The sequence below is a fragment of the Xiphophorus hellerii genome, chromosome 4, assembly GCF_003331165.1.
Source record: "Xiphophorus hellerii strain 12219 chromosome 4, Xiphophorus_hellerii-4.1, whole genome shotgun sequence".
NCBI lineage: Eukaryota > Metazoa > Chordata > Actinopteri > Cyprinodontiformes > Poeciliidae > Xiphophorus > Xiphophorus hellerii.
This window is the reverse complement of record NC_045675.1, coordinates 17434736-17456079: the sequence shown is the minus strand read 5'-3', so window position 1 is coordinate 17456079 and position 21344 is coordinate 17434736. Positions and strand designations below refer to the sequence as shown.

Genomic DNA, 21344 nt, shown 5'->3' with positions numbered 1-21344 from the left:
ATTATATGTATTTGAATGCATATTTAAATGGGGTAAAAAGAGGATAGATGGACAATTTTATTCAAAAATATAACATTTTTGCATGTGTAAGAGGGTCACTGATAGAATTAAAAAGAAAAGGAAAGCCTTTTTTTACCAACAAACTTTAATTTATCAAAAATTGACCAAGTTAACTCCACACACCTGAAATCAGCGCAAATTCACCCCCCCACCCATCCCCCCCTCAAAAGTACTGACAAAACAGTTTCACGTGATTGTTTATTTAGTTTACTTTTTTTTCCCCCAGAATTTATCATTTCTTATGATATTCAGTCATTATATTCTTTGGACCCGAAACCGAAATTTGCCACATATTGTTTATCTCCAGAAAATCTTTCACTTACTAATCTTGTGTAGAGTTACTGCGTACTGCTGTGTTAAGGCTTGGCTGCAATAATTCAATATTTCTTGTGAATTGTTGATTTCCTGTCAATTAGTTAGTTAAAACCACAAAAGCTGTATTTAAATTACCAGCAAGACCCCTGTCTCCTTCAGGGAATAACATATTCACAGATGTACTTCTTCAGGCTGCGGCATACCTCATCATACCACTTTCCCTGAGCAGTCAGGGAAAGAGCAACACAGCTCTTTCTTTTTGTCCCCGTCGGCTGCTTCTTGGAACGATCCCAGTTGAAGAAGCTGACTGGGATGCTGTTGACATCAACATACTGGCCTTCCTTCACTATGTCTGCCACACCGATCCAGAAGTCCCTGATTCCTGGGCTGCTTCTCTTTGCATAGTCCCTCACCTCACTGTTCTCCATCATATCTCGTGGTGTCGCAAGGGTCCCCCCCTGAGCGATGCAGTCTTCGTTTGCCTCATGGTAATGTTTGGGCTCCTCATTTAGAAGATAGCACTTCCTGTGTGCTTTGATCCCCCGAAGACACACTGAAAGCAGAAATAAGTTACTTTAGAAGTGCAGCTAATTGCGATGTGAATATGTGGTATTTAACAAAATCAAAGCTGTTGCAATGTCTAACCTGCAATATCAGTAACACTTCCAAATTATTTGAATTAAATGTTATTCACATCCTATATGAAGTTGGATATCGACTTTATGATTTAATAAATGATGTATGTTCTACTGCCCTCTACTGGTGACAGAGAACACCAAGAACTTCACTTTTGTGCTAATTATCTTGTCAGAGAAATATTGGGTTAGCAATAAGCAGGTTATACATTCATGGTTCTCATTTATTGCAAATACATAATTCTGAATGCAGCTATTGATTTTTAGCCATCTCATCTGTCAAGAAGGCATTTTGTGAGGGCATTACCTGTCTGCAACGCTTGCATCTCTTTCAGTAAGTTCACCTCCTGCCACAACTTCTCAATCTGGGTTTTCACATCCTCATCCTCTGCAGCTCCACGTAGAATAACAAGCAAAACAAACAAGCAAAAAAACAAAAAAAAAAAAAAAAAAAAAAACATGTCAGATAAACACTGATGCAGACAACATCTTTTACAAAAACTGTGTCACATGCACATCTACCTCCAGACTGGCGGGGCGAAACAGCTTTCCTTGTGCGAGATGGACGGCTGCAGCAGAGCAAGGAGAAACTAAGCGCAAGGAAGACAGGCAGGACCAGATGAGCCATGTCTGAGGCCAGGGGAACCTAGAGTACAGGACTCTGGGGCACAACTTGTGCTATAGCGAAGGGAACTAAATATCCCACAGGCAGGTTAATATAGTGGCCCTCTGTCTGCCTCTCTGGGTTCTCTCTCTGCATTGGCTCCAGTGCTGTTTGTTTTTGTCAAAACATCATGATGGGGACAGGGCGGTGTCAAAGAATGATTTCCTTGTGTCTAGTTTATTTTTAGATAAATATTTACTTGGAACAAGGTGCTCTAAGCAACATTTTGCAAACTAAACAGACATTTATTGAACCGCTTCACTGTTACAGTGTCCCCCATTTCTCTTAGCCTTGGATAGACTTAGCAGTATATCAGTCTGGAATGAAACTAGAAAAAAGACAGGGGATGGGAGAGAGCTTTTTTTTCTTTTACATCTTTCTTCATAGTCAGAAGTTTACATACATTTCCTTAGTATTTGTTAGCTTTAAAAGGTTTTGATGAGAGTAAAATATTTTGGGCATCATTCAAAACTTCACATCATTTTGCTGGGATTTTGGCCCATTCCTCAAACGGATGTTTGTAGGCCTCCTTACTCACACACAGCTTTAGTTCTGCCCATAAATTTTCTTTGGAACTGAGATGAGTGCTTTCTGATCCAAAACACTTTGTTTTTGAAACTAATGGCCAAAATGCTAATTTTATTTACTTAATTCTTAACTAGTAAGAAATAAAACATGTAATTCCTCAGTAATTAGTAAGAGTCTAAGTATTTGGTTCTGTTGAAATTTAATTGTATTATTTTTTTTAAGTCCTCACTCTTCCGCTATTATACTTACAGAACTGGATGACTTACTATTATTTGGTGTGAGCCGTCACACACATATCATAAATGTGTATGTTCTGGTTGAAGTTATTATTCCTTCTGAATATACAAACAATCTGAAAATAAGGTGTTTTATAAAAAGATACACCACATTTCCAGTTTTTATTAAAAATGGAAAAAGGTCCAAACGCAATCATGTTATGCTTTGTAGGTATATTTATTCAAGTAAACAGAGCTGTGCTCAAAAAAATACACAAAAACTGTGACAAAAATATACAACCATTGTTTAGAAAGAATGCTATAAATACACTACAGTGCTGAAAGCATTTACAAGGAAATACAATAACACACACAAAAACCTATGCTGTCATTCACAAACACTCATTCACATAGACATAACATTAAAGGCAGCAAAAATTTTAGATCTATTCCTAGTTGAAAAATCTAAAGGATGTCATCACTTTAACTGTGAACTAGTTTCAAACTATGTTTTCATACAATTTCTAGAAATTGTATGAAAACTTCTAGAGTTGCAGAACTCATTACTTTGATTTTGTCGCAAAGCTGATGCATTTAAAATGCTAAAATGCACTGGAGAGTTTGACGTTTTTTAAAAGCTGAGAAAATCTGGTCTGTTTTAAAATGATGCATCATTTAGACAACCCACTCATTTGAAAATACAGTGTGATGTAGAGCTGTTTAAAAAGGGTAATAAAATATGTTTTTTTTAGAGTAGAAACTAAAACCAGAAAGCTAACCTGAACAGGTGAGGAAGGATTTTGAACAACTTGTAGATCGCTTCTTATACTTTAGTAATATAATGCACAGTGCTGATCAAACTTGCATTTGCTTTCACAATAAAAATAGTTAATCTCTAAGTATTACGGCACTTTTGTTGTGAGGCACCAAACAGTAAACAACTTTGGTCAGACAAGGAGAGCAGAGACTCCAACAGCCCTTCGACTCCAGTCTGACTAGCTACTTCATAAAAATCCAAGATCAGTAAATATCGCTCTCTCTCTGCAAGATAAATATGTGACACTAAACCTTAATGTGTCAAATCTGTCTCAATAATAAGGGTAACACTCTGTCAAGTTTTGTACTTTAGTCACATTCAAGATAACTAGATCATTTTGGAATCAACCTGCACACTGCACAAACAGAAAAATGTTATCTTCCAAAAAAATCATCAATCATTATGCAAATCTGAAAAATGTATGCCTTTTTTTAAGTTGAAATAAAATACATTTGTTTGTGATATATTTCCTCACCTGTGGAGTTATTAAAGACACTAATTTGTAGCTCAAAGGCACTGGTGCTCCTTTAATATATGAAGGATGGCTCATCAGGTAAAAACTATTGTGCAAATCTGACTCTCCTGTTGGCACTTTACTTTTGTGAGGAAAAGATATACAGTGGGTTCAAAAGTGTACATGGTCTATTTAAAAAGGCAAGGCTTTTGGAATGTAAAACATGTACACTTTAACATGGAAACATAGGTTGGGGAGAAAATGTACAACACAAAACAAACAAAAACAACACCAAAATAAAAAAAAAAACATTTGCAAACCTTGTTGCATAAGTGTCTACAAGATCAGGATAACATCTTGAGTTAACGCCTCCAATCAGTTGATTAGACTAAGAAAAGTTCATTTGTCCATGTAGGATTTCCCTGACATTTGCATCCTTTTAGTTAAATATTTATAAAGAAGTCCACTAAAGTGTCACTGCAAATGTACCAATAAATGTAATCAACAAATATGGAAGAAGTATCGGAATGATTTATCATGGGCTCATAATTTGTTGCAAAAACTTGGACTTTAAACAGGGATGTATGTTTACATCATTGGTCAGTATTATTGTTACCAAAATTGATGTGCTTAGCATCAATGTGACTGCTTCAGCAAGTTTGCATGCTTTCCCAAACTTGCTAATTTAGTGTACTGTTGGCAGATAATTTATAAAACGCACAAAAATACTGAGATTACATCAATATAGAGTAAGCTACTGTAGTAGAATTGCTCCAAAGACAAACAGGCCATATTTCTTCTTTTCCCAATCTACTAACAAGTAATAGGTAACAGAGAGAAAAGCACCAAGACTTCCACACATTTATGCATACATGCACACAGAACATGCAGACATATATACACACTGGTTAGGTTCCTCTGTGGTGAATCTATGCAGTCTCTAGGTGAGCAGTACCGGCTTTCGTCGACTCTAATGAATGAAAGGCATTCGCTCCTTGCTGTCATTATCTCCTTCGGGCTCCTCCTCTTCCTCTCCTGCTTCACTGGTCTCTGTGCTGTCATTGGCCATCTAGTGGTAAAATAGTAATGTTGAGCTGAGATAAACAGATGCGAGATGACATCAAATGGTACACATCTGCTCTCTAATAAAGAACAACAGCATCCCAGGTCGGTTTCTTAAATTAAATAAGAAATTTAATTTCTTATTTAAGAATATGATAAAATCCTATTCACCTTTCTCCTGTCGCTGTGACCTTTGCTAAACTTTTGACACAGATATCAGAAAGATTTAAACAATGCACAATTTATGAAAAAACTTTCATCAAATGTCTAATTAAAACTGGAAAAATGCATTTTGGCAACAACCTTGTTTGATTATTTCAAATCCCTTTATATTTGTGTACTCAAAATAAATAAATACAATTTTGTCACTGTTTAGTACACAAATACACACTATTTATAATACTATAAATAAGCATTTGGCAACCACATAGTGATTTGCTAAGTTCCAGTATGCAGTGTTGATTCTCTTCACTAGCTTTTTGCTGTGTTTTACATCCTGTATCAGGTTACTGCTTTGTTCGTCTTCTGTTCTCTTCTCAATCCTTTTCTTACCAAAGGGGTCGGAGACTTCTCAACATCCAGAATAAGTTTTCCAATGTTGCCTCTGTCATGAATTCTCTGCATAGCCTCTTTCACCTAAAAACAAACAAACAAAAAATATTACATCAATTACACTTTAGGCTCTTTACATATAAAAAAAATATCATAGCTGGGTTTGGGCAAGTTATCAGTCTGAAGGTATACCACATTTTCAAATAAATATGGTTCCAAAGTCATTAAATTTCAATTGAAAATGATTTAAGTAAATGCTAGAGAAAAGACTTGTTTTGACTATATGTCCCTGAATGTTTTTTTCTGACACTTATTTCCTGTAGCCTTTTTTTTTCTGCCCAGGCTGTTTTTAGTGCATGATTCTATAGTAGGGCTCTGAAACTGGGCTGTTTATGTTGATTGCATCCCCCAACGATGAGTGGCTTCTCCTCCTGCAAGAGTGCTGCTGTAACGTGGTGACACAGATCTCCACCCACTGCAGCAGTAGAGACCAGAATGTGATTAAAAACTGAGAAATCAGACTAATACAGCATTGGTTTCCAGTTTTAGTGTAGTTACAATTGAAAGCTGCTGATTGACTCTCCAAACTGTGTCAAAATATTTAAATAAAATAGATTTTGAAATGAACTTAGCCTATTTGAACTGTAAAAGATAGGAAAATAGATCAGAGGAAGATTACGATCTACCATCTAAAGTATATTTATTGATATTTATCGTGGTTAAGCTCTGAAACTGAGTCAAAACCTGTATCAACTCAGAAAGAAATTGTAATGATGCCCAGATCTTTAATAGTTAAATTATGATATGACTCATAAAAACAGCAACTAGGGCGTGCCGTGGTGGCGTAGGGGATAGTGCGACCCATGTTTGGAGACTTTCATATAAGGGACACTAGTGCCCACAAAAGACCCCCTGAAGGGGTACAAAATAATTTTTAAAAAAACAGCAACTAAACAGGCAACTGCAGCAGGTACTACTGCTGCATGTCTGCTCCATGCAAAGGTAAAAACAGTTAATGATCAACAATCCTGGACAGTTGTCACTTTAATCTGAATATGGGAACATAAAGTATGCAAAATATTTTTAGCTGTATTGGATAAAATGCTTCAGAAAGCCTGGAGCTGGAATTATGCAATTCCTGTATATGTCCTCAAACTTTGCTGAATTTTATCGATGTGTTTTGGGTGTCTAGGTTTAAATCCTGTCTGTGCAAATGAAAATATGTCTTGTTTTTTTGGTCGATATAAACTTATAATGGCTGCACAATAGCGCAATTGGTAGCACTATTGCCTTGCAGCAAGAAAGTCCTGGGTTCGATTCCTGGCCCGGGGTCTTTCTGCACGGAGTATGCATGTTCTCCCTGTGCATGCGTGGGTTCTCTCCGGGTTCTCTGGCTTCCTCCCACAGTCCAAAAACATGACTGTCAGGTAAATTGGTCTCTCTAAATCCTCCCTAGGTGTGAGTGTTTGTGTGTGCATGGCTGTTTGTCCTGTCTGTCTCTGTGTCTCTGCGACAGACTGGCGACCTGTCCAGGGTGAACCCCACCTCTCGCCCGAAACATTCGCGGGAGATGGGCACCAGCACCCCTCCCAACCCCATTAGGGACAAAGGTATACAGAAAATGGATGGATGGATAATCTTATAGTGATCACTTCTTTTCAGCACTTGTGTTTGACTCTGTAGTATAACCAACTGCCACAGGTTATTTTTAATATGTTGAAAACTTCCCCAGCGTGAACAGACAGCAACACTGAAAGAGCTAAAGAAATTCTAACAAACACGGATTGTGTTGCACATGTGAGAACAATCTGTTGTTTCCTTCATAGGCTGCAAAACAGAAATTCTTTCTTCCACAAAAGCATTCAACCATCAGTATGATCTCTCAGAATTGTCTATGATAATCTTAAATATTTTTGCTGCAAGAAACAGTACTGCAAATCACAACAAAAACAAAGTGCCCACAGAGGAAGATGGTGGTGGCAGCATCAGGCTCTGGTGTTACATTTCTTAAGATGGAAAGTCGTGTTTTCGTAACGGTTGGTAAAAGTAGTATGATAGTTTTGTGAGGGTTCCTGTTCATCAACCATGGCACATTCTAAAAATCACATCCCACAAGTGAACATGGTCTCATGCAACCATCAAAAAGCAATTCTTATCAAACTACTGTCTAATTAATCTATAGGGGAATTTTGTGTCTGGGTAGTGATAAGCTCATTATTTTGGTTGTCTATCAGATGCTCAATCAGCTGCCTCTAATACACTGCACAATTCATGAGGACATCACTTTAGCCCTCTGTTGCCTGCTTGGCTTCTTATACATAAAATTGCTTTCACCAATCCTTTTGTGTGCTTTACTTGATTCAAGTATTAAGTCATACCAGGCACTGAAAATAGCATTTCAAAAATTGATGCATTTTTTCATTTTACTCTGATGAGCCCACCAACAGTCTCTGCATCAAAACACATCTAACTTGTCAAAGCAGCACACAGTTTAACCTCATTGCTCCTCATTAAAGTAAAAATGTCAGTAGCAAAAGGAGGACATATCTTGTTTTCTCATTATAGTTACACACCCACAACTGAATGTGTGGCTCTTTGTCTGCAGCCACTGTGCCACAAATTTTCAGTGGTTAAATGGAAAAGCAACAACCAAGCCAGGGGCAAAATTAGGTTGGAAATGTTTCCCTCCTTTTCTGCTTGGCAGCTGCTTTTCTCAGGAAAAGGAACTAACATCATAAGATTTTAGGACTTTTGTGACCAGAAACCTCCTGGCTAATTATAAACTGATTGAATTTCACTGTTTGTTTTCTTTTTTAGAATTTATTTTTCTGAAGACTAGATGAGAAAATTAGAAACACTTAGATATATTCTGAGGAAAACCCCTCTGAGCTGATCCACTCAAATGCGTCCTCCTCAGTGTTTGAGTCAGGAAAGAAAGGTTACCATGGTCAACATGTAAACTAATGTCCAATTAATTGTTCTTCCGCCCATACTAACAAGTGAGGCCTGACACAACATCCCACGCTAGCCAGCCCTCTAATGAAATTCTTCATGGACGATGGTTACAGTGAATGGCCTGAGCAGTTTGCCAGTGTTTAATGACAACACTACATTATACGTTTCCCATGAGAAAAAAAAACATGAGGACACAGACAACTCATCCTTTGCTGTTTGACCAGCAATACAAAGATCAGAGCCTCAGGTTCTTACCTCCTCCAGCGCCCACAGCGAGTCCACTACAGGCCTGATCTTCTTCTGTTCATATAGACTCAAGAGTTTGTCCATTGCTGATTTTACGAGATTACATCCTCCTTGTTTGAAGAGAAGGTTGAGGAGGGAGAATCCCGCTATGACTTTGTTCTCCTCATAAAGTTTAATTGGATTCACCTTTTCCACCTGCCACCACTAAGGAATAAAACAAAAAAGAAGAACCAGAAAACACTTATTTATATACAATATATGCTTAATATTGATTTGGATACATATATAATGATGTTTCTTTACAATATGGATGAGTGTGTCTCAGACTCACAGATTTTGCAAAGCTGAAAAAGCTCTTTGTTTCCCCAGTTACCATATTTGATGCACCTGTAAAAACCAGAATAAAGTGTTCCAGTATGCTGGACAGCGGTCAGCAACAGACAATTTTGACCCCTGTCAAAAGTGAGGGGGAGGGGGGGGCGATCGGTACCTCAGACCTTTAGGTCAGTGAAAACATGCCTTTACATGTTCAGAACAAGTTAATGAATCTCCTAATGATTAAGCTGAATTCATGAGCCCTGACAGGAACTAAAGGACCTTTATATCAGTTAATACAGACAATAAATCACATTTGAAGATTAAAGAGTACATGAAACCAGTATTACTGCTGTACACATTAATCACTCAAAGATATGCAAGATGATTACCGTATAATGAAAAACATAAAAATCAGATAAAAAGTCACATTAGGTTCCTTTCATTATGAAAATGACAGGAAATTATTAGTGTAGCTCATCTTGACGGAAACAAAATTTGCCAGAAAAATATCTCTAAGCGTTTTTCAGTTGACTTCGACATTCATTTAATAAAACAATATTAGTAAAGCCACCTTTACATGTATCACACATGCTAAATATGCTCAAACATTGTCCTATTGTACCATATAGGATGTAGGTTCCCAGTGGCTTTAGGAGACTCAGGCTTTTCCCTGTGTTTTCTCCACACAGGCAGTCCAGCACAATGTCAACTCCATCTGGACAGATCCTGTTGATCAAAGCAAAAATTAAGTTCATTGAAAAATACAGCTACAGGCAGCAATGAAAGCACCAAGCAGTGCAAGAGGGCACAGTCTCCATCATATTGAAGGGGTAAACATGTTCGTCTAATTGCACCTCCCACCTCCCCCAGGCCTTTAGATCAATGACATGATGAAATTCAATCATTTTATTTAAATGTGTTGGAGTAGGGTTACATCTAAAATCTGCTGGACAGTAGATCTCAAGGACCAGGGTTGGAGACCCCTGGTTAACTTGTATTAAATTTAAATTTAAGCCAATCACAGAATCCATAACACATATTAACTCAAGCTGAAATATTAGTTATTGGATTTTGGGGTTAGAATTGAGCTCTAGGAATCACTTCACAGGTTAGTTGTGTGTGTTTGTCAGTGTCAGTTTGTGAAACCAGCAGATTTTGCTATTTGTTGCTGTACAAACTACAACTAACAACCGGAGCTGATAAGACATTTCTCCCCATTTATAGGATTAAAGCACTGAGATCTAAACAGTTAAATCCCACAACACTTTAAAATACAAGGCAGTCATATTGGAAAGCTTTCTTAGAGTAAGCTTATGGCTCATGACTTCAGGAGGAATTCTATTAGATTTTTTTCTACTTGGAAGCCTTAAAAAGTCTAAAATTATAAATAAATGAATAAAATAAAAGAAAAGCTGAAGATAAGTCTCAAATTCAGACATTTGACTACAAATTGAAAATTGAATTAATTTATGTTAATCTAATTAATTAAAATGACAACTAATCCTAAGCTATAAGATAAAAAAAAACAGTCTCGTTTTTAGTATGTCTTTAGAAGCTTTAACATAATGAAGCAAACTACAGTATTTGAGCATTGACAAACACTGTAATTTGCATTTCTCATTAATTCTTCACAGGTTCACAATATAAATGTTTATATCAAAAATGCCTATGTGACAGATCCCCGATTACAGTTAGCCACAGTGCAGATTTAGTTGCAGGTTCATTTTCTTTGAACCACTTATCAGGTATTTGACAAACTGTTTCAGATCAACCGAACATGTTGAAAAATTCATCTACAGAAACAGGTGAAAATTTGGCTGTTACATATTATTAAAAATTTTATGCTATGACATGATTTCATAACTTCTGTTTATAGCAGCAAAGATTAAATACAAAAGGGCAAGAACGACCGAGTCCATAAATACAGCCTGTGATTCATCCTGCAGAGAGACTTTATGTTCTATCTAATCAGGGATTCAGAAAGTTATGATCATTTACTCTCTTGGGTTTTTCTGTCTGAAAGACTTGCAGCCTACAACCCACGTTTCTTTTCAGTGCTGCCTACAGAGTAATTATTTAGAAATGCAGTATCCACAACATATTAGACTGAGTTACAAAAAGATTGTTGCTTAAGTTATTAGCTGACATAAAACTTTGAGACTTGTTAAAGGAGTGAAGATTAAATAAAATAAGGGATAAAATTACCACAGTTTCTTACTTCTTGATCTTTAGTTTGGAGCACCTGCTTAGCAGAACTGACTGGTGGTCTTGTGATTCTCATGGTTTTTGCCTTTTGCAAAAAGACTAATTTAACTGAACTTTGTACTTGATCCTGAGAAGAATGCGAAGGCCAGAGAGATGAAAAGCACACTAATCCACAACTAATGCTGATAATAAGTATAAGTATAAAATCACTCTCATAGAAGCTATTGTGCATCTTTTTGTGTTCTAATGTAGAACATAAATATTCAATGTAGTACAAACCCTTCACATTATTTCTATTTTCCTTACAGTTTGATTAATGATGAATAGTCTGTGAATTTTTTTGATGGCCTTTAAGGTTTTTTTTAGGACATAGGTTGCTTTTTCACCCATTTCCTGTTTAGCTTTTTTTTTAACTTCTTCTGTAGTCACCGTCTATTTTTAAAACTGTTTTGAAAGCCCATCTCTTTTCATTGGCTTCTGACCTAGCATGAGAGAGGTCATTTGTCAAGTTGTGGATTACATTTTTTATGTAATTGACTGTTTTATTTAGATGTTTTTACATGGTGTCTGTTCAGCACTTTGGTCAATTTTACTGCCTATAAATAAAGTTGGCTTGTCATGACTAGTGGTTGTACTTGAACATCACTATGTAAAAGTAAGAAATGTGGAGGATAAATTTAAGGCCTGAATTATGCACACAAGAAGAACAATAACCTGTTTTAGATATAGGGGAAAAATCTAGTAAAGACCTGACCAAGGACCAGAAAGGTACCTCATCAATTAATGAACTTCAAAATTTTGTCTTGCTAGTGCTAAAATAATGTTTCATAACTGTCAAAGAGTGTAATTGTGAAATTTGTAAGTTTTACCTGCAACTTTAAAATTTAATTAAGGGCTGCTAGTTTTATTACTAGCAGTTCCAATTTCATAATTGTCAAGAATTAACACTGACTCAGTCCTTGAATCAAGACAGAATAATTAGTAGGTCAAGTATCACAGACACTAGTCAAACTGATTTTTTAGAACATGTCAGAGCTTCAGATCCTGCAGGTTCTGGGGGCTTGTTTATGCATTTTGATCTTCAGACATTTCTATGAATTCAAGTCAGGTGATTGACTGGGTCATTCTAGCAGCTTTATCTTCCTTCTCTGACACAAATTGAGTTTTCTTGGCTTTTTGTTTGGAACGCTATGTCATTCCACTTTATTATACATAACTTACAAAAAATACATATTTTCATGTGTGGATTATTTGGTTTGTTACTGAGATCTGTTGTGAATTTCATTTCAATTGGATGATTAAAAATGTATTTGTTGGGGGAAAAAAAACAAACTTGACATGTCCTCCGCTGTACCAAACCAAAATCATTACCCTGAAAGTAAATTAGTACTGAACTGGAATTAGGAATAAATGCTGAAAATATTGCAATAAATTTTTTTAACAACTTTGGCAGCGTGGAGAATAATGCTTAAGACCACCTTTAGAAGATTATGACAAACAGGGACTGCTTAGATGCAACATATCCAGAAATAAAGAAGGACCTCAGACTCTTGCACTGCAGCTCCTTTTTGAATTGCAGTTGAGCAGACAGCATGTATTACATAGTAATATTTATCACTGCCCAGCCCTAATTGGTTCAGCTGTTCAACAAGCAGACCTCCACCCAGACCTGCACAATGCCACTGCTTTCTGAGAGCAGCCTGTAGTTGCCATGGGGACCACTGCCACTCAACCACAAATAAGGCAACCGGTAGCATCTGCATCCTTGTGCAGCCTTCTGCCCACAGCAAAGTCCACGTTATCACATCAGCTACCTGAGCCGCTGCAGTTTCAAACTAATGCAACACATTTAATATAAAATCCTGCATTCTTACTTTTTCACTTCTTGTATGTAGTCGGTGTTTCTGTCAAAAATGTGTGTCACAGAGTCTTTGATGGATGTGTGCTTGAAACAGGAGGCGATACCAAACACAGTCACATTAGGTACAGTGGAGCATAACTGAGCCACTGCTTGTCCCTGAAAATGATAACAGCAAATAGATAGAAATAGATAAAAGCATAGAATTGATCAAAGTCTGGAAGTAAATAAAAGCATAGAATTTATCACACAAAGTAATAGTCTAGTAAAATTAGCAGGGTGATTTTAGAATGGCTGCATTTGCCTTTGTTTTCAACAAACACAGCTTATCCATTCAGTAAGCAGGTGTTTCAGTTTCCAAAGCACCAATGCTGTTTAATGAACTGCCATTTTACTTTGTCATGGCTTTTGTGCTTACCACTGCACCCCCAGCTGAGTGGACCAACACCGACATTCCTTCCCGCAGACTGGCAACTTCAAAGAGCATCATATACGCAGCCACAAAGTTCAGGGAGAATGCTGCTGCCTCTGTAAACGTCATATCATCTGGCATCTTGTAAACAAAATCCACTGGTGTGCAAACCACCTCTGCCCAGGCATTGTAGTTCAGAAACGCCATAACTCTGTCACCTATCTGAGGGAAACATGCACATATGTCAAGCAAGCATTTGTACTACTTCTTATGGTTAAACTTTTGTTTCGTAGTAATATGTAGATTTATCGACAGAGTATATATTCAGGAGCTGTTGCACAAACCCTACCTCAAATCCCTGTGTGTTTTCAGCCACAGACTCCACTATTCCACAGCACTCAAATCCAGGAACAAGGGGAGTTTTTGGAGGATTATCAATATTCCCCTGACGTACCATCAAATCCAGGAAATTCAAGCCACTGCAACACAAAATAATGAACATTTTGTTGTTTGTTGACATGAAATGCTCCAGATTTAATGCTTAAAAGAAAAACACTTGCCTTTGGAGGGTCTCAGTCCACAAGTAGGTGTTAAATGACATATTTAATATGAGCTACTAAAAGATTTAAGGCTTACCCACAGCTACTTTTTTCATTATTATCAGCAGTGAGTCATAGGCTTATCCTCTGAGAACACAAGGCCAGATTCCTCACATATGCTGCACTGAACAAAAACGAAATGCACTTTCATTTGTCTGTCTGCCAGCATTGGCAGGGGCTTAGCTGCAGTGGGAAATAAGAAAAGCTCTGGAAGAAATATAAACACAGCTCTACAAGAGTGGAGAAGAAAAATGTGTCATTTTAGTTTGAAAAGACTGAATCAGGTTGAAAACGTTGGGATGAGTTTTGTTTATGATGAACAGGCTTCAGTCAGAAAAGCTCTTGCTACAGAAAAAAGACCTGTAGATTCAAGGCTGCGAATTTCTGTATAATCAGATGCTGCTCGGGTTTCAGAAATAGATTAAAAATAATAATAATAATAATAATAAAAAGTCAAAGCACAAGACGGTCTATAAATTAAGTTCAGAACATGTTAGATGTTATTCTAATAATCACCATGCTTTGACGCGGATCTTCACTTCACCATCCTGGGGCTCGGGCATTGCCTTCTTGGTAACCCGGAGTTTGTTCAGACCTCCGAAACCTGCCAGGACCACCGCTCGCATTTCTTTGGCGTTGGAAGGAGATTCCACGCTCACCGCCTCTTTACCTGCATTTCTGTCTATCATATACTCGGTTTCTTCTGTCATATCTACTCCTTCTTTAGCCATGTCGGAGTCCAGCTGCTCTCCCTCTCCGTTGATTCTTCACAGTGATGTGGAGAGAAGCAGACAGGGGCTGTTTTCCTGAGCTCAGTCAGGGCTGGAGGCTGAATTATACGTTATGCATTAAACAATAATAAAACGAATCTTCTGGTTTTTATTATTTGTTTGTTTGTTTTCAACAAAAGACACGAAAGTTTACTATTTTGGTAACGAAGAAAATATTTAACCACGTATTAATCATTAATCCTCCACCGTTAAAGTAAATGGTGCGCCATCTACTGGTGGACAGAGCAAAGCTATAGTTTAATAACGAACTTTTTTCCCTTTTCTAAGCAATACAGTGACCAAAACTGACAAACTGTAACACATAAATTGCATAATATATACAGAAATAACATAAACGTGTTGATCAAAGTAAGCCAGGAAATAAACGAATAAACTACAATTAAAAACGTGCAACTATTTATGAAATTACCATAAAACACCAACAATTTTTGCAAGTTTTGTGTAGCTCTTACTTGCATTCATTTGTCATTTTACATTTTCTTGTAATATCTTGATATTTTTATTTCAAATAGCTTCTCAGCATTTCTTCAATTCCTCATAGCCAATGATTTGACCTGCAGACTGAGTTTAATTCTGGCCATTTATCTTGACTTGACCAACTTACGTTGAAAGACAAGTTTGACAAAAGAAATACGTTCAAATTGCAATATGAGACTTTGGAATCATTCAGTAGTGCAATATGCTTTGTAAATAAAACATATTAGTTAAATTGTTTATATTTATATTCTATAAAAATATTTTAAAAAAAACTTTAGCTGAATGTAAGGAGAAAAGTCTCCAAAATGTGTGTTAAAACTCACACATTTGTGTGAATCAAACTTTAGTGTCTCTTACCACTAATAATACTTCTATCTTATATGCTGATTTCCACCAGACATCTTCTGAGGTAACTTAAGAGTTGTTCAGCGTTTTGTTCCAAAGTTGTCCGAAAAAGTGGAAAATATAGTAACAGCAATAATAATATTCATATGTACTAGTTGATGCATATGTTTTAAAAAAAAATCACTCATGTAAAGCTGCTGCTTTTTATTACAACCCCCATTTAAAACATAAGCCCAAGATTTGTGGACAACCCACTGATATACAATATTTTAAAATAGATCAACTTTAATTGAACTGTACATACATTGTGGTCACATTGTGGTCACATTGCTGGAAAGGTAACCTACACACATTACCTACACATCCTTTAAATAAAGGATGTGTAGCTGATTTCACGAGGACTAACACTAGCTTCACAAACAACCCTGAGAGACCCCCCTAACAGGAAAGAATAGTGACTTGATCATGACCAAACATTTGGTCATGTTGTGCGTATCACAGCTGTTACTGGTTTTACATCTTACGTAGAAGATTTCATTCTTTACAAACCCCCCCAAAAAACAAACAAACAAAAAAAAGCCAAACCTTAGTCTTACCTTACTGTCCATGTATTTCACATTTTCACAGTGAAAATGTTGTAACTACATCTCTGTTATTGACGCCTTAACTTTTTTTTTTTCGGCTGAAATGCATTTGCTAAACGATATACCATGTTTGATGAGTCTGCACATTCTTATTAGGTGAAAAAGCAAAAAGGGGTGTGGTTCAGAAGTGAATTGTTCCATCTTTTACTACTTTGGGATATTAGTGAAGATTCGCAGGCCATGCATGCTTTGGATCTCCTCCTTCAGGGCCTGTGGAGGACAAAAGATTACAGGTAGTGAATGAAATTCTGATCAAAACAAAAGCAAAGTGTGTTTAGGCCCAATACTTTGTCAAAATATAAGAATAATTCTAGAGAGCTGACAGACATAATTCAAGAAGATAGGGACCATAGTTTGACATAGATTCAAATTGACAAATGTACATTTTGCACGTTATATTAAAATCATTTAACTTAAAACAAGCATAACACTGTGAACCATCTCTTTGTGCATTATTTAATTAGAAATAAAGAGTTTCTAATACTTGCAAACAGTTTAATTCCATTTCCACAGTGCCCAAACTTTTTCTGTGCAGTTGTGGATTTATCATTATGGTGATGCTGCCAGAGCTGATGTGCCAGGCTGTAAAGCTTACTTGATTGACCAGCTGGTGCTGTTGAACAGTTCTTTTTCCTTTGAACTCACTGGATTCTATATGGATCTCATACATGGCCCCACAGCCACCTGACAACACAAAGACAAATGACACAAACAACAATGTCATCTGCAAAGATGGGGCTCTTCTTGCTTCACATGACTCATTATCTTTAAGGATAAAGAGAATAAGGATAAGGATGTTTAATACTTAAGGCATCTTAGAAAATACATCCGTAATTGTAATCAACGATTACTGCATGAATAGATTGAAGGATGAGTGGGTAGATGTATTTTTGAGTGTTGATCCTCTTTACACAACACATCAGACAGTATTCTGTTTGGAGCAATTTCTTCCATCTGTAAATGGACATCAATGTATCAATAGATCTATGAAAGAGGCACTGAATAGCTTAACATTTGGATGACTGACTGGACGGACAGTATACAGATGGATGGAGACATGTCCATTTTATGCAAAAACCAACATTAAAACAATTTGTTTCATTTTAAAAATGGTAACATTCATCATGTTCAGGGCTCCTCATGACAGGGAACCAGGTCTTCAAAAACACATTTTAAAAAATATTTTTCCATACTTAATTACTTCTGAAAATCCCTTATAGTTCAAATTTCCTCATTTTTACAAGCCTATCATCCTTACATGTCTATATTAGGTACGTAGACCATTAGGCAGTTTTGGATAATGCCTTGAAGAAAAAAACAAAAAGACATCACCTGGAACAATAATGATAATACAAACCTTTCACCCTAAAAAACACACAAGTAATTAATAATCCCTCTAGTACAGTTTGTCTACCTGATATATCCGTCACTTTGAGCTTGGAGGCCAGAGGAAACTTGTCCTTCAGTATGCTTGCGATGCGCTCCTCTCCGTCTGTCTGCGAGGACAAACCTCTCTGGAGCTGACCGACAGCAGCTACCTGAGGGAGAGGCACAGCGAGCAGGAGTTACCGCAGGAAGTTACGGTAGGACTGAAATGTGACCGAAATCCAGATCTAATGTACCGGAGTGGTGCGAAAAGCGCTGAATATAGTGCTGCTGCAGAGGCGAGTACAGGCCAACATTGTGGACAAAGGAGTGTCACTTTTGAGACGTTTAAATAACCTAACACCAGTCAATAAGTCATGTCCCCCCAAAACAATTTCGTCCCCGGAAAATGACGGGGTTTGTTCTTGTTCTTTACAGTCTCGTACTAAACTTCAACGTGAGAGCTGCATTACTGCCACCTAGTGGATTAATTAGAGCGCTTAGATTGCACATAGCAACCTAATGTTCCTTCACTTAGTTTTTTATCCTGTATTAAGAATTCTTAAAATAATTTTTTATTCACAAATTCCCTGCATGTTTTACAGTGTATGCTTGCTGATAAATTTCACACTGTCAAAGTAGGTGCATTTGTATTAAAATAACTTTGACTATTGATCACAGACTAATAGAAAAAGGTGAAATTTACACCATTTGGACAAAAAATAATTACCACTGGGAGGCCATGTGATTATCTCTACATTGTGATACCTGCAAGAGATATATTAGGCATCAAGCTTGATGTATTATAGGGAAAAATTGGAAAGCATAAGGATTTTAGAGAGTAAAACAAGAGTCAAATTATAAGAGCTAGATGACTGGGCCAGAGCTTCTCCCATACAAAACATCCTTGCAATTTCTCAAAGGAATGAGCAACTGCTCTCTTAACTTTATGATGTCTATTTTCTAATTTTTCAGGTTCCTTCTACTGATTTTTTACAACCCCCTTGGCTCATCATTATTTCTTTATTCACCCAAAACTTTGCTAGCTTTTTTTCAATTGATTAATATTTTCTAAGTAAAATATGTTAAATCTCCATAACAAAGTCATAAAGCAATTTGTGAATATTGTTTTTTATAATTCAAAATCATCTTCCAAGAATAAAAAATATCTGCACTTAACAAAAATAATCTAACAATTTTTTTTATCTCACTTATGATACCTTAACAAATGTTTAAAAATATTTTAATAATAACTGTACATAATGAACTTGTCCCGACAAATGATTACTCCTCCATTAACTAACCAGTGATTGCTTTCCCCAGGTGATTTAGTTGTGCTGAATGGAAATACCTCTGAGAGGGAGAGTGAGCTAGATCATTAATTCAGATATGTCTTTTTCTCCTTAGTGATGGGTCCAGCTGAATGTTCTTCTGGGTGTCTTGCTACAGGCCAAGACCACAATGGGGTTTGCAGTTCTTTCAGTGGTTTGGCTGCTGATTATATCCTTAGTTTTTAGAGTCTGAGATGCCATTAGAACTCTAAAAGAAGGTCCAATGATTGATGCTGAAGGAAGGGAATATAAATCTGTTAGCCTGGATGACTTCAGCAGACCAAACCCTGATAGCAAAACTACTGTCCGAGTGGAGTGCACTGAGGTTTCCATGATAACTTTTATCCAGGCTGGCTTCTACAACAATGGACGTCAAGTGTCCCCACAAGAGCTATTTTTGGGAGATGCCAAGTACTGGAAGGACAAACAGTGCCAAGCTGTTAATGCTGGTGATGGAGAATATGTTATAGAAGCTGACCTACAGGACTGTGGCTCTAAATTAATGGTAAGCTGCTCACACTTTTGGGGTCATAATAGGCTATCTAAACTAAAATGTTAACTTTGGCCACTTTCTTCCCTCATTTCTAGGTTACTGGCAACAATTTGATCTACTCAAACAACTTGATGCTTTCTCCAGCCGTTGGCTCCCTTGGCGTCACAAGGGCTACTGAGGCTGTTGTTCCAGTTTCTTGCCATTACAAAAGGTAGCCTGTACTTTTCAGTCTCTCTGAAAAGGAATATTTTTGAATCAACTTGTTTTTCAGGGACCACACTGTGAGCAGCACTGTCCAGCAGCAACCAATGTTTCTATTTTTTCAAAGTTTCCCATGGGAAGCTCTCCTTTTTCTCTGAGGTGGAAAACTGGTATTATTTTTATTTTTATTTAATTATTTATTTATTTTTTCTTTAAATGGCTTTCTCCTGACTGGGACAGGGAATGATTGTTTCTTGTGTTTGCATGCAGATGATTGGTCAGGTGAGAAGTATTCCAACACAGTTTAGCTTGTTGTGACCCCCGGCACCTCGAGGTCTAGTATACTGGTCTGGAGCAAAGGAAACTTTTCATCAACTTCTGTGTTGCCACTCTGACGGCTGACTTTACATCAGTACCCAGACATTGCTTCATTGAAAACCATGGGTAATAAAGTTCATAAAGCTGGATTGGGGCTTGTCTTGGATGTTGATTCAAGTTGGAAATGCATGTTTCTTCTTCAGCTGCTTTGTTGATGCCAGAGATGGAGGTGTAAATTCAATCTTCAAACCCAGATCGACAACCAGTAAACTTCAATTCCAGTTTGATGCCTTCTTGTTTCAAGATGACTTGAGGAACATTGTAAAGCATTTTATATAATGTTATATTTTGACAATATTAACTGTAAAATAGGAGATTTTATGGGCTCTTTCTGCTACATAGGTATTTGCAACTTGTGAGGTTAAAGCTACACGCTAACTGTGGAAGAGCAGCCCTACAAACAAGGTCTGCAATTACATTAATTCAAGGTGAGTTTCTCTTTGAGAATTAAGAGGCTTCCACCATCCCAAACTAAGTGCAAAACTTTTTAATGCAATTCTTACTTGTGTCGACCTTTGAGTTTACCCCAACTTCAAACATGCCCTTAATAATTAAGAAGCATGTATACAGACATTAAATCAGGAATGTCCTGGCAGTGAAATGTGCATTACGCTTAGGCTAAAGCAAATGAATTGCCCATCTATTCTTTAAAAATCAGTAGCTTGCACAGTATGGATAACGTAAATGTTAACTGCTAAATCCTGAGAGTGTCGCAGGACTGGCAAAACTACTTTCTGATCAAATGTCATAAATGTGTAAACTGCTCATGTATGCATTTCAGCTGGAAGAATGTGTATGGACCTGATGTTTGTCAGTGTTGCAAAGGTATTTGCAGTACATGGACATCTAAAGTCATATTTAGAGCTAGTTTATCAACAGCAACTGATGAGCCAATATTTCATGGCTCTTCATATTTTTGTCCTTCAGATAATATTTGTGATACTTTGACTCTGGGCCCCTTCATAGTTATTCCCAGGAAATGAGCAAGAAGGACACTCTAATCACCACATTTACCCTGGCACAAAACTGAAGGGAACATTGAGTGGTATAATTTCACCAGGAGAACTGCTGCATGCCCATGAAGCTGATCTGAGCCTTTACCCTAAATACATCTTATGTTTAAACATGTCGATTTGTTTCTGACTTCTTGCACTTGGAGGGAATATTGGATTTATTTACTAGACCAAAGCTGCGGCAATAACTTTTCAAATCCTAGTGGTAGAAATGAGAGGGGGTGAAGGGGAAATGCTTAATCTCATGCCACACTGTGGCATGATCAAAGGCAGATCAATCAGGGTAGCACAAATGCTTCAGATTCACTGTGGTTAACTGTTGCGTGTCTCTGACTGTAAAAAATTCCCATTTTCCCCCAGAGTTTCTCCTTCTGGAGACTTATTGGAAAATCAACATCTGCATGTTCAGAT

General features: G+C 37.1%; 3 protein-coding genes and 1 pseudogene across 4 annotated transcripts; 1 reads left to right on the top strand and 3 right to left on the bottom strand.

The window, feature by feature from the left end:
• Positions 1-244: 244 nt before the first annotated feature.
• clec3a (C-type lectin domain family 3, member A) lies at positions 245-1851 on the bottom strand. 2 transcript variants are annotated; one of them, XM_032561092.1, is made up of 3 exons: positions 1533-1851; positions 1318-1404; positions 245-928 (listed from the first exon to the last, which is right to left on the bottom strand). In XM_032561092.1, exons 1-3 carry the CDS (start codon positions 1636-1638, stop codon positions 531-533), a joined length of 591 nt encoding a protein of 196 aa, XP_032416983.1. In that variant the 5' UTR covers positions 1639-1851; the 3' UTR covers positions 245-530. The 2 variants fall into 2 exon arrangements, with proteins under 2 accessions (XP_032416983.1, XP_032416984.1); XM_032561093.1 differs by having other exon boundaries at positions 1318-1398; positions 1533-1846.
• A 785-nt stretch (positions 1852-2636) lies between these two features.
• On the bottom strand, positions 2637-15646 carry vat1l (vesicle amine transport 1-like). Its single transcript, XM_032561091.1, has 10 exons — positions 15521-15646; positions 14412-14724; positions 13646-13775; positions 13303-13518; positions 12901-13043; positions 9444-9547; positions 8835-8890; positions 8513-8707; positions 5303-5386; positions 2637-4757 (listed from the first exon to the last, which is right to left on the bottom strand). Exons 2-10 carry the CDS (start codon positions 14624-14626, stop codon positions 4659-4661), a joined length of 1242 nt encoding a protein of 413 aa, XP_032416982.1. The 5' UTR covers positions 14627-14724; positions 15521-15646; the 3' UTR covers positions 2637-4658.
• A 51-nt stretch (positions 15647-15697) lies between these two features.
• On the bottom strand, positions 15698-17945 carry bola3 (bolA family member 3). The gene is made up of 4 exons (XM_032561095.1): positions 17775-17945; positions 17567-17690; positions 16748-16836; positions 15698-16362 (listed from the first exon to the last, which is right to left on the bottom strand). Exons 1-4 carry the CDS (start codon positions 17832-17834, stop codon positions 16300-16302), a joined length of 336 nt encoding a protein of 111 aa, XP_032416986.1. The 5' UTR covers positions 17835-17945; the 3' UTR covers positions 15698-16299.
• A 982-nt stretch (positions 17946-18927) lies between these two features.
• On the top strand, positions 18928-20903 carry LOC116718684 (zona pellucida sperm-binding protein 3-like; annotated as a pseudogene).
• The last annotated feature ends 441 nt before the right edge of the window (positions 20904-21344 follow it).

Excerpts from the sequence above, each read along its gene's own strand:
- clec3a (XM_032561092.1), bottom strand. The coding sequence starts at position 1,638 with ATGGCTCATCTGGTCCTGCCTGTCTTCCTTGCGCTTAGTTTCTCCTTG. Across the intron at positions 1,405-1,532 it reads TTCGCCCCGCCAGTCTGGAG|CTGCAGAGGATGAGGATGTG; the intron begins GTAGATGTGCAT and ends TTCTACGTGGAG. Across the intron at positions 929-1,317 it reads GATGCAAGCGTTGCAGACAG|TGTGTCTTCGGGGGATCAAA; the intron begins GTAATGCCCTCA and ends TTCTGCTTTCAG.
- vat1l (XM_032561091.1), bottom strand. The coding sequence starts at position 14,626 with ATGGCTAAAGAAGGAGTAGATATGACAGAAGAAACCGAGTATATGATA. Across the intron at positions 13,776-14,411 it reads AAGATCCGCGTCAAAGCATG|TGGCTTGAATTTCCTGGATT; the intron begins GTGATTATTAGA and ends TTTGTGTTGCAG. Across the intron at positions 8,891-9,443 it reads GGGAACCTACATCCTATATG|GTGCATCAAATATGGTAACT; the intron begins GTACAATAGGAC and ends TGGTTTTTACAG.
- bola3 (XM_032561095.1), bottom strand. The coding sequence starts at position 17,834 with ATGTTGGCCTGTACTCGCCTCTGCAGCAGCACTATATTCAGCGCTTTT. Across the intron at positions 17,691-17,774 it reads GCGCTTTTCGCACCACTCCG|GTAGCTGCTGTCGGTCAGCT; the intron begins GTACATTAGATC and ends CCTCTCCCTCAG. Across the intron at positions 16,363-16,747 it reads AGCACCAGCTGGTCAATCAA|GCCCTGAAGGAGGAGATCCA; the intron begins GTAAGCTTTACA and ends TGTCCTCCACAG.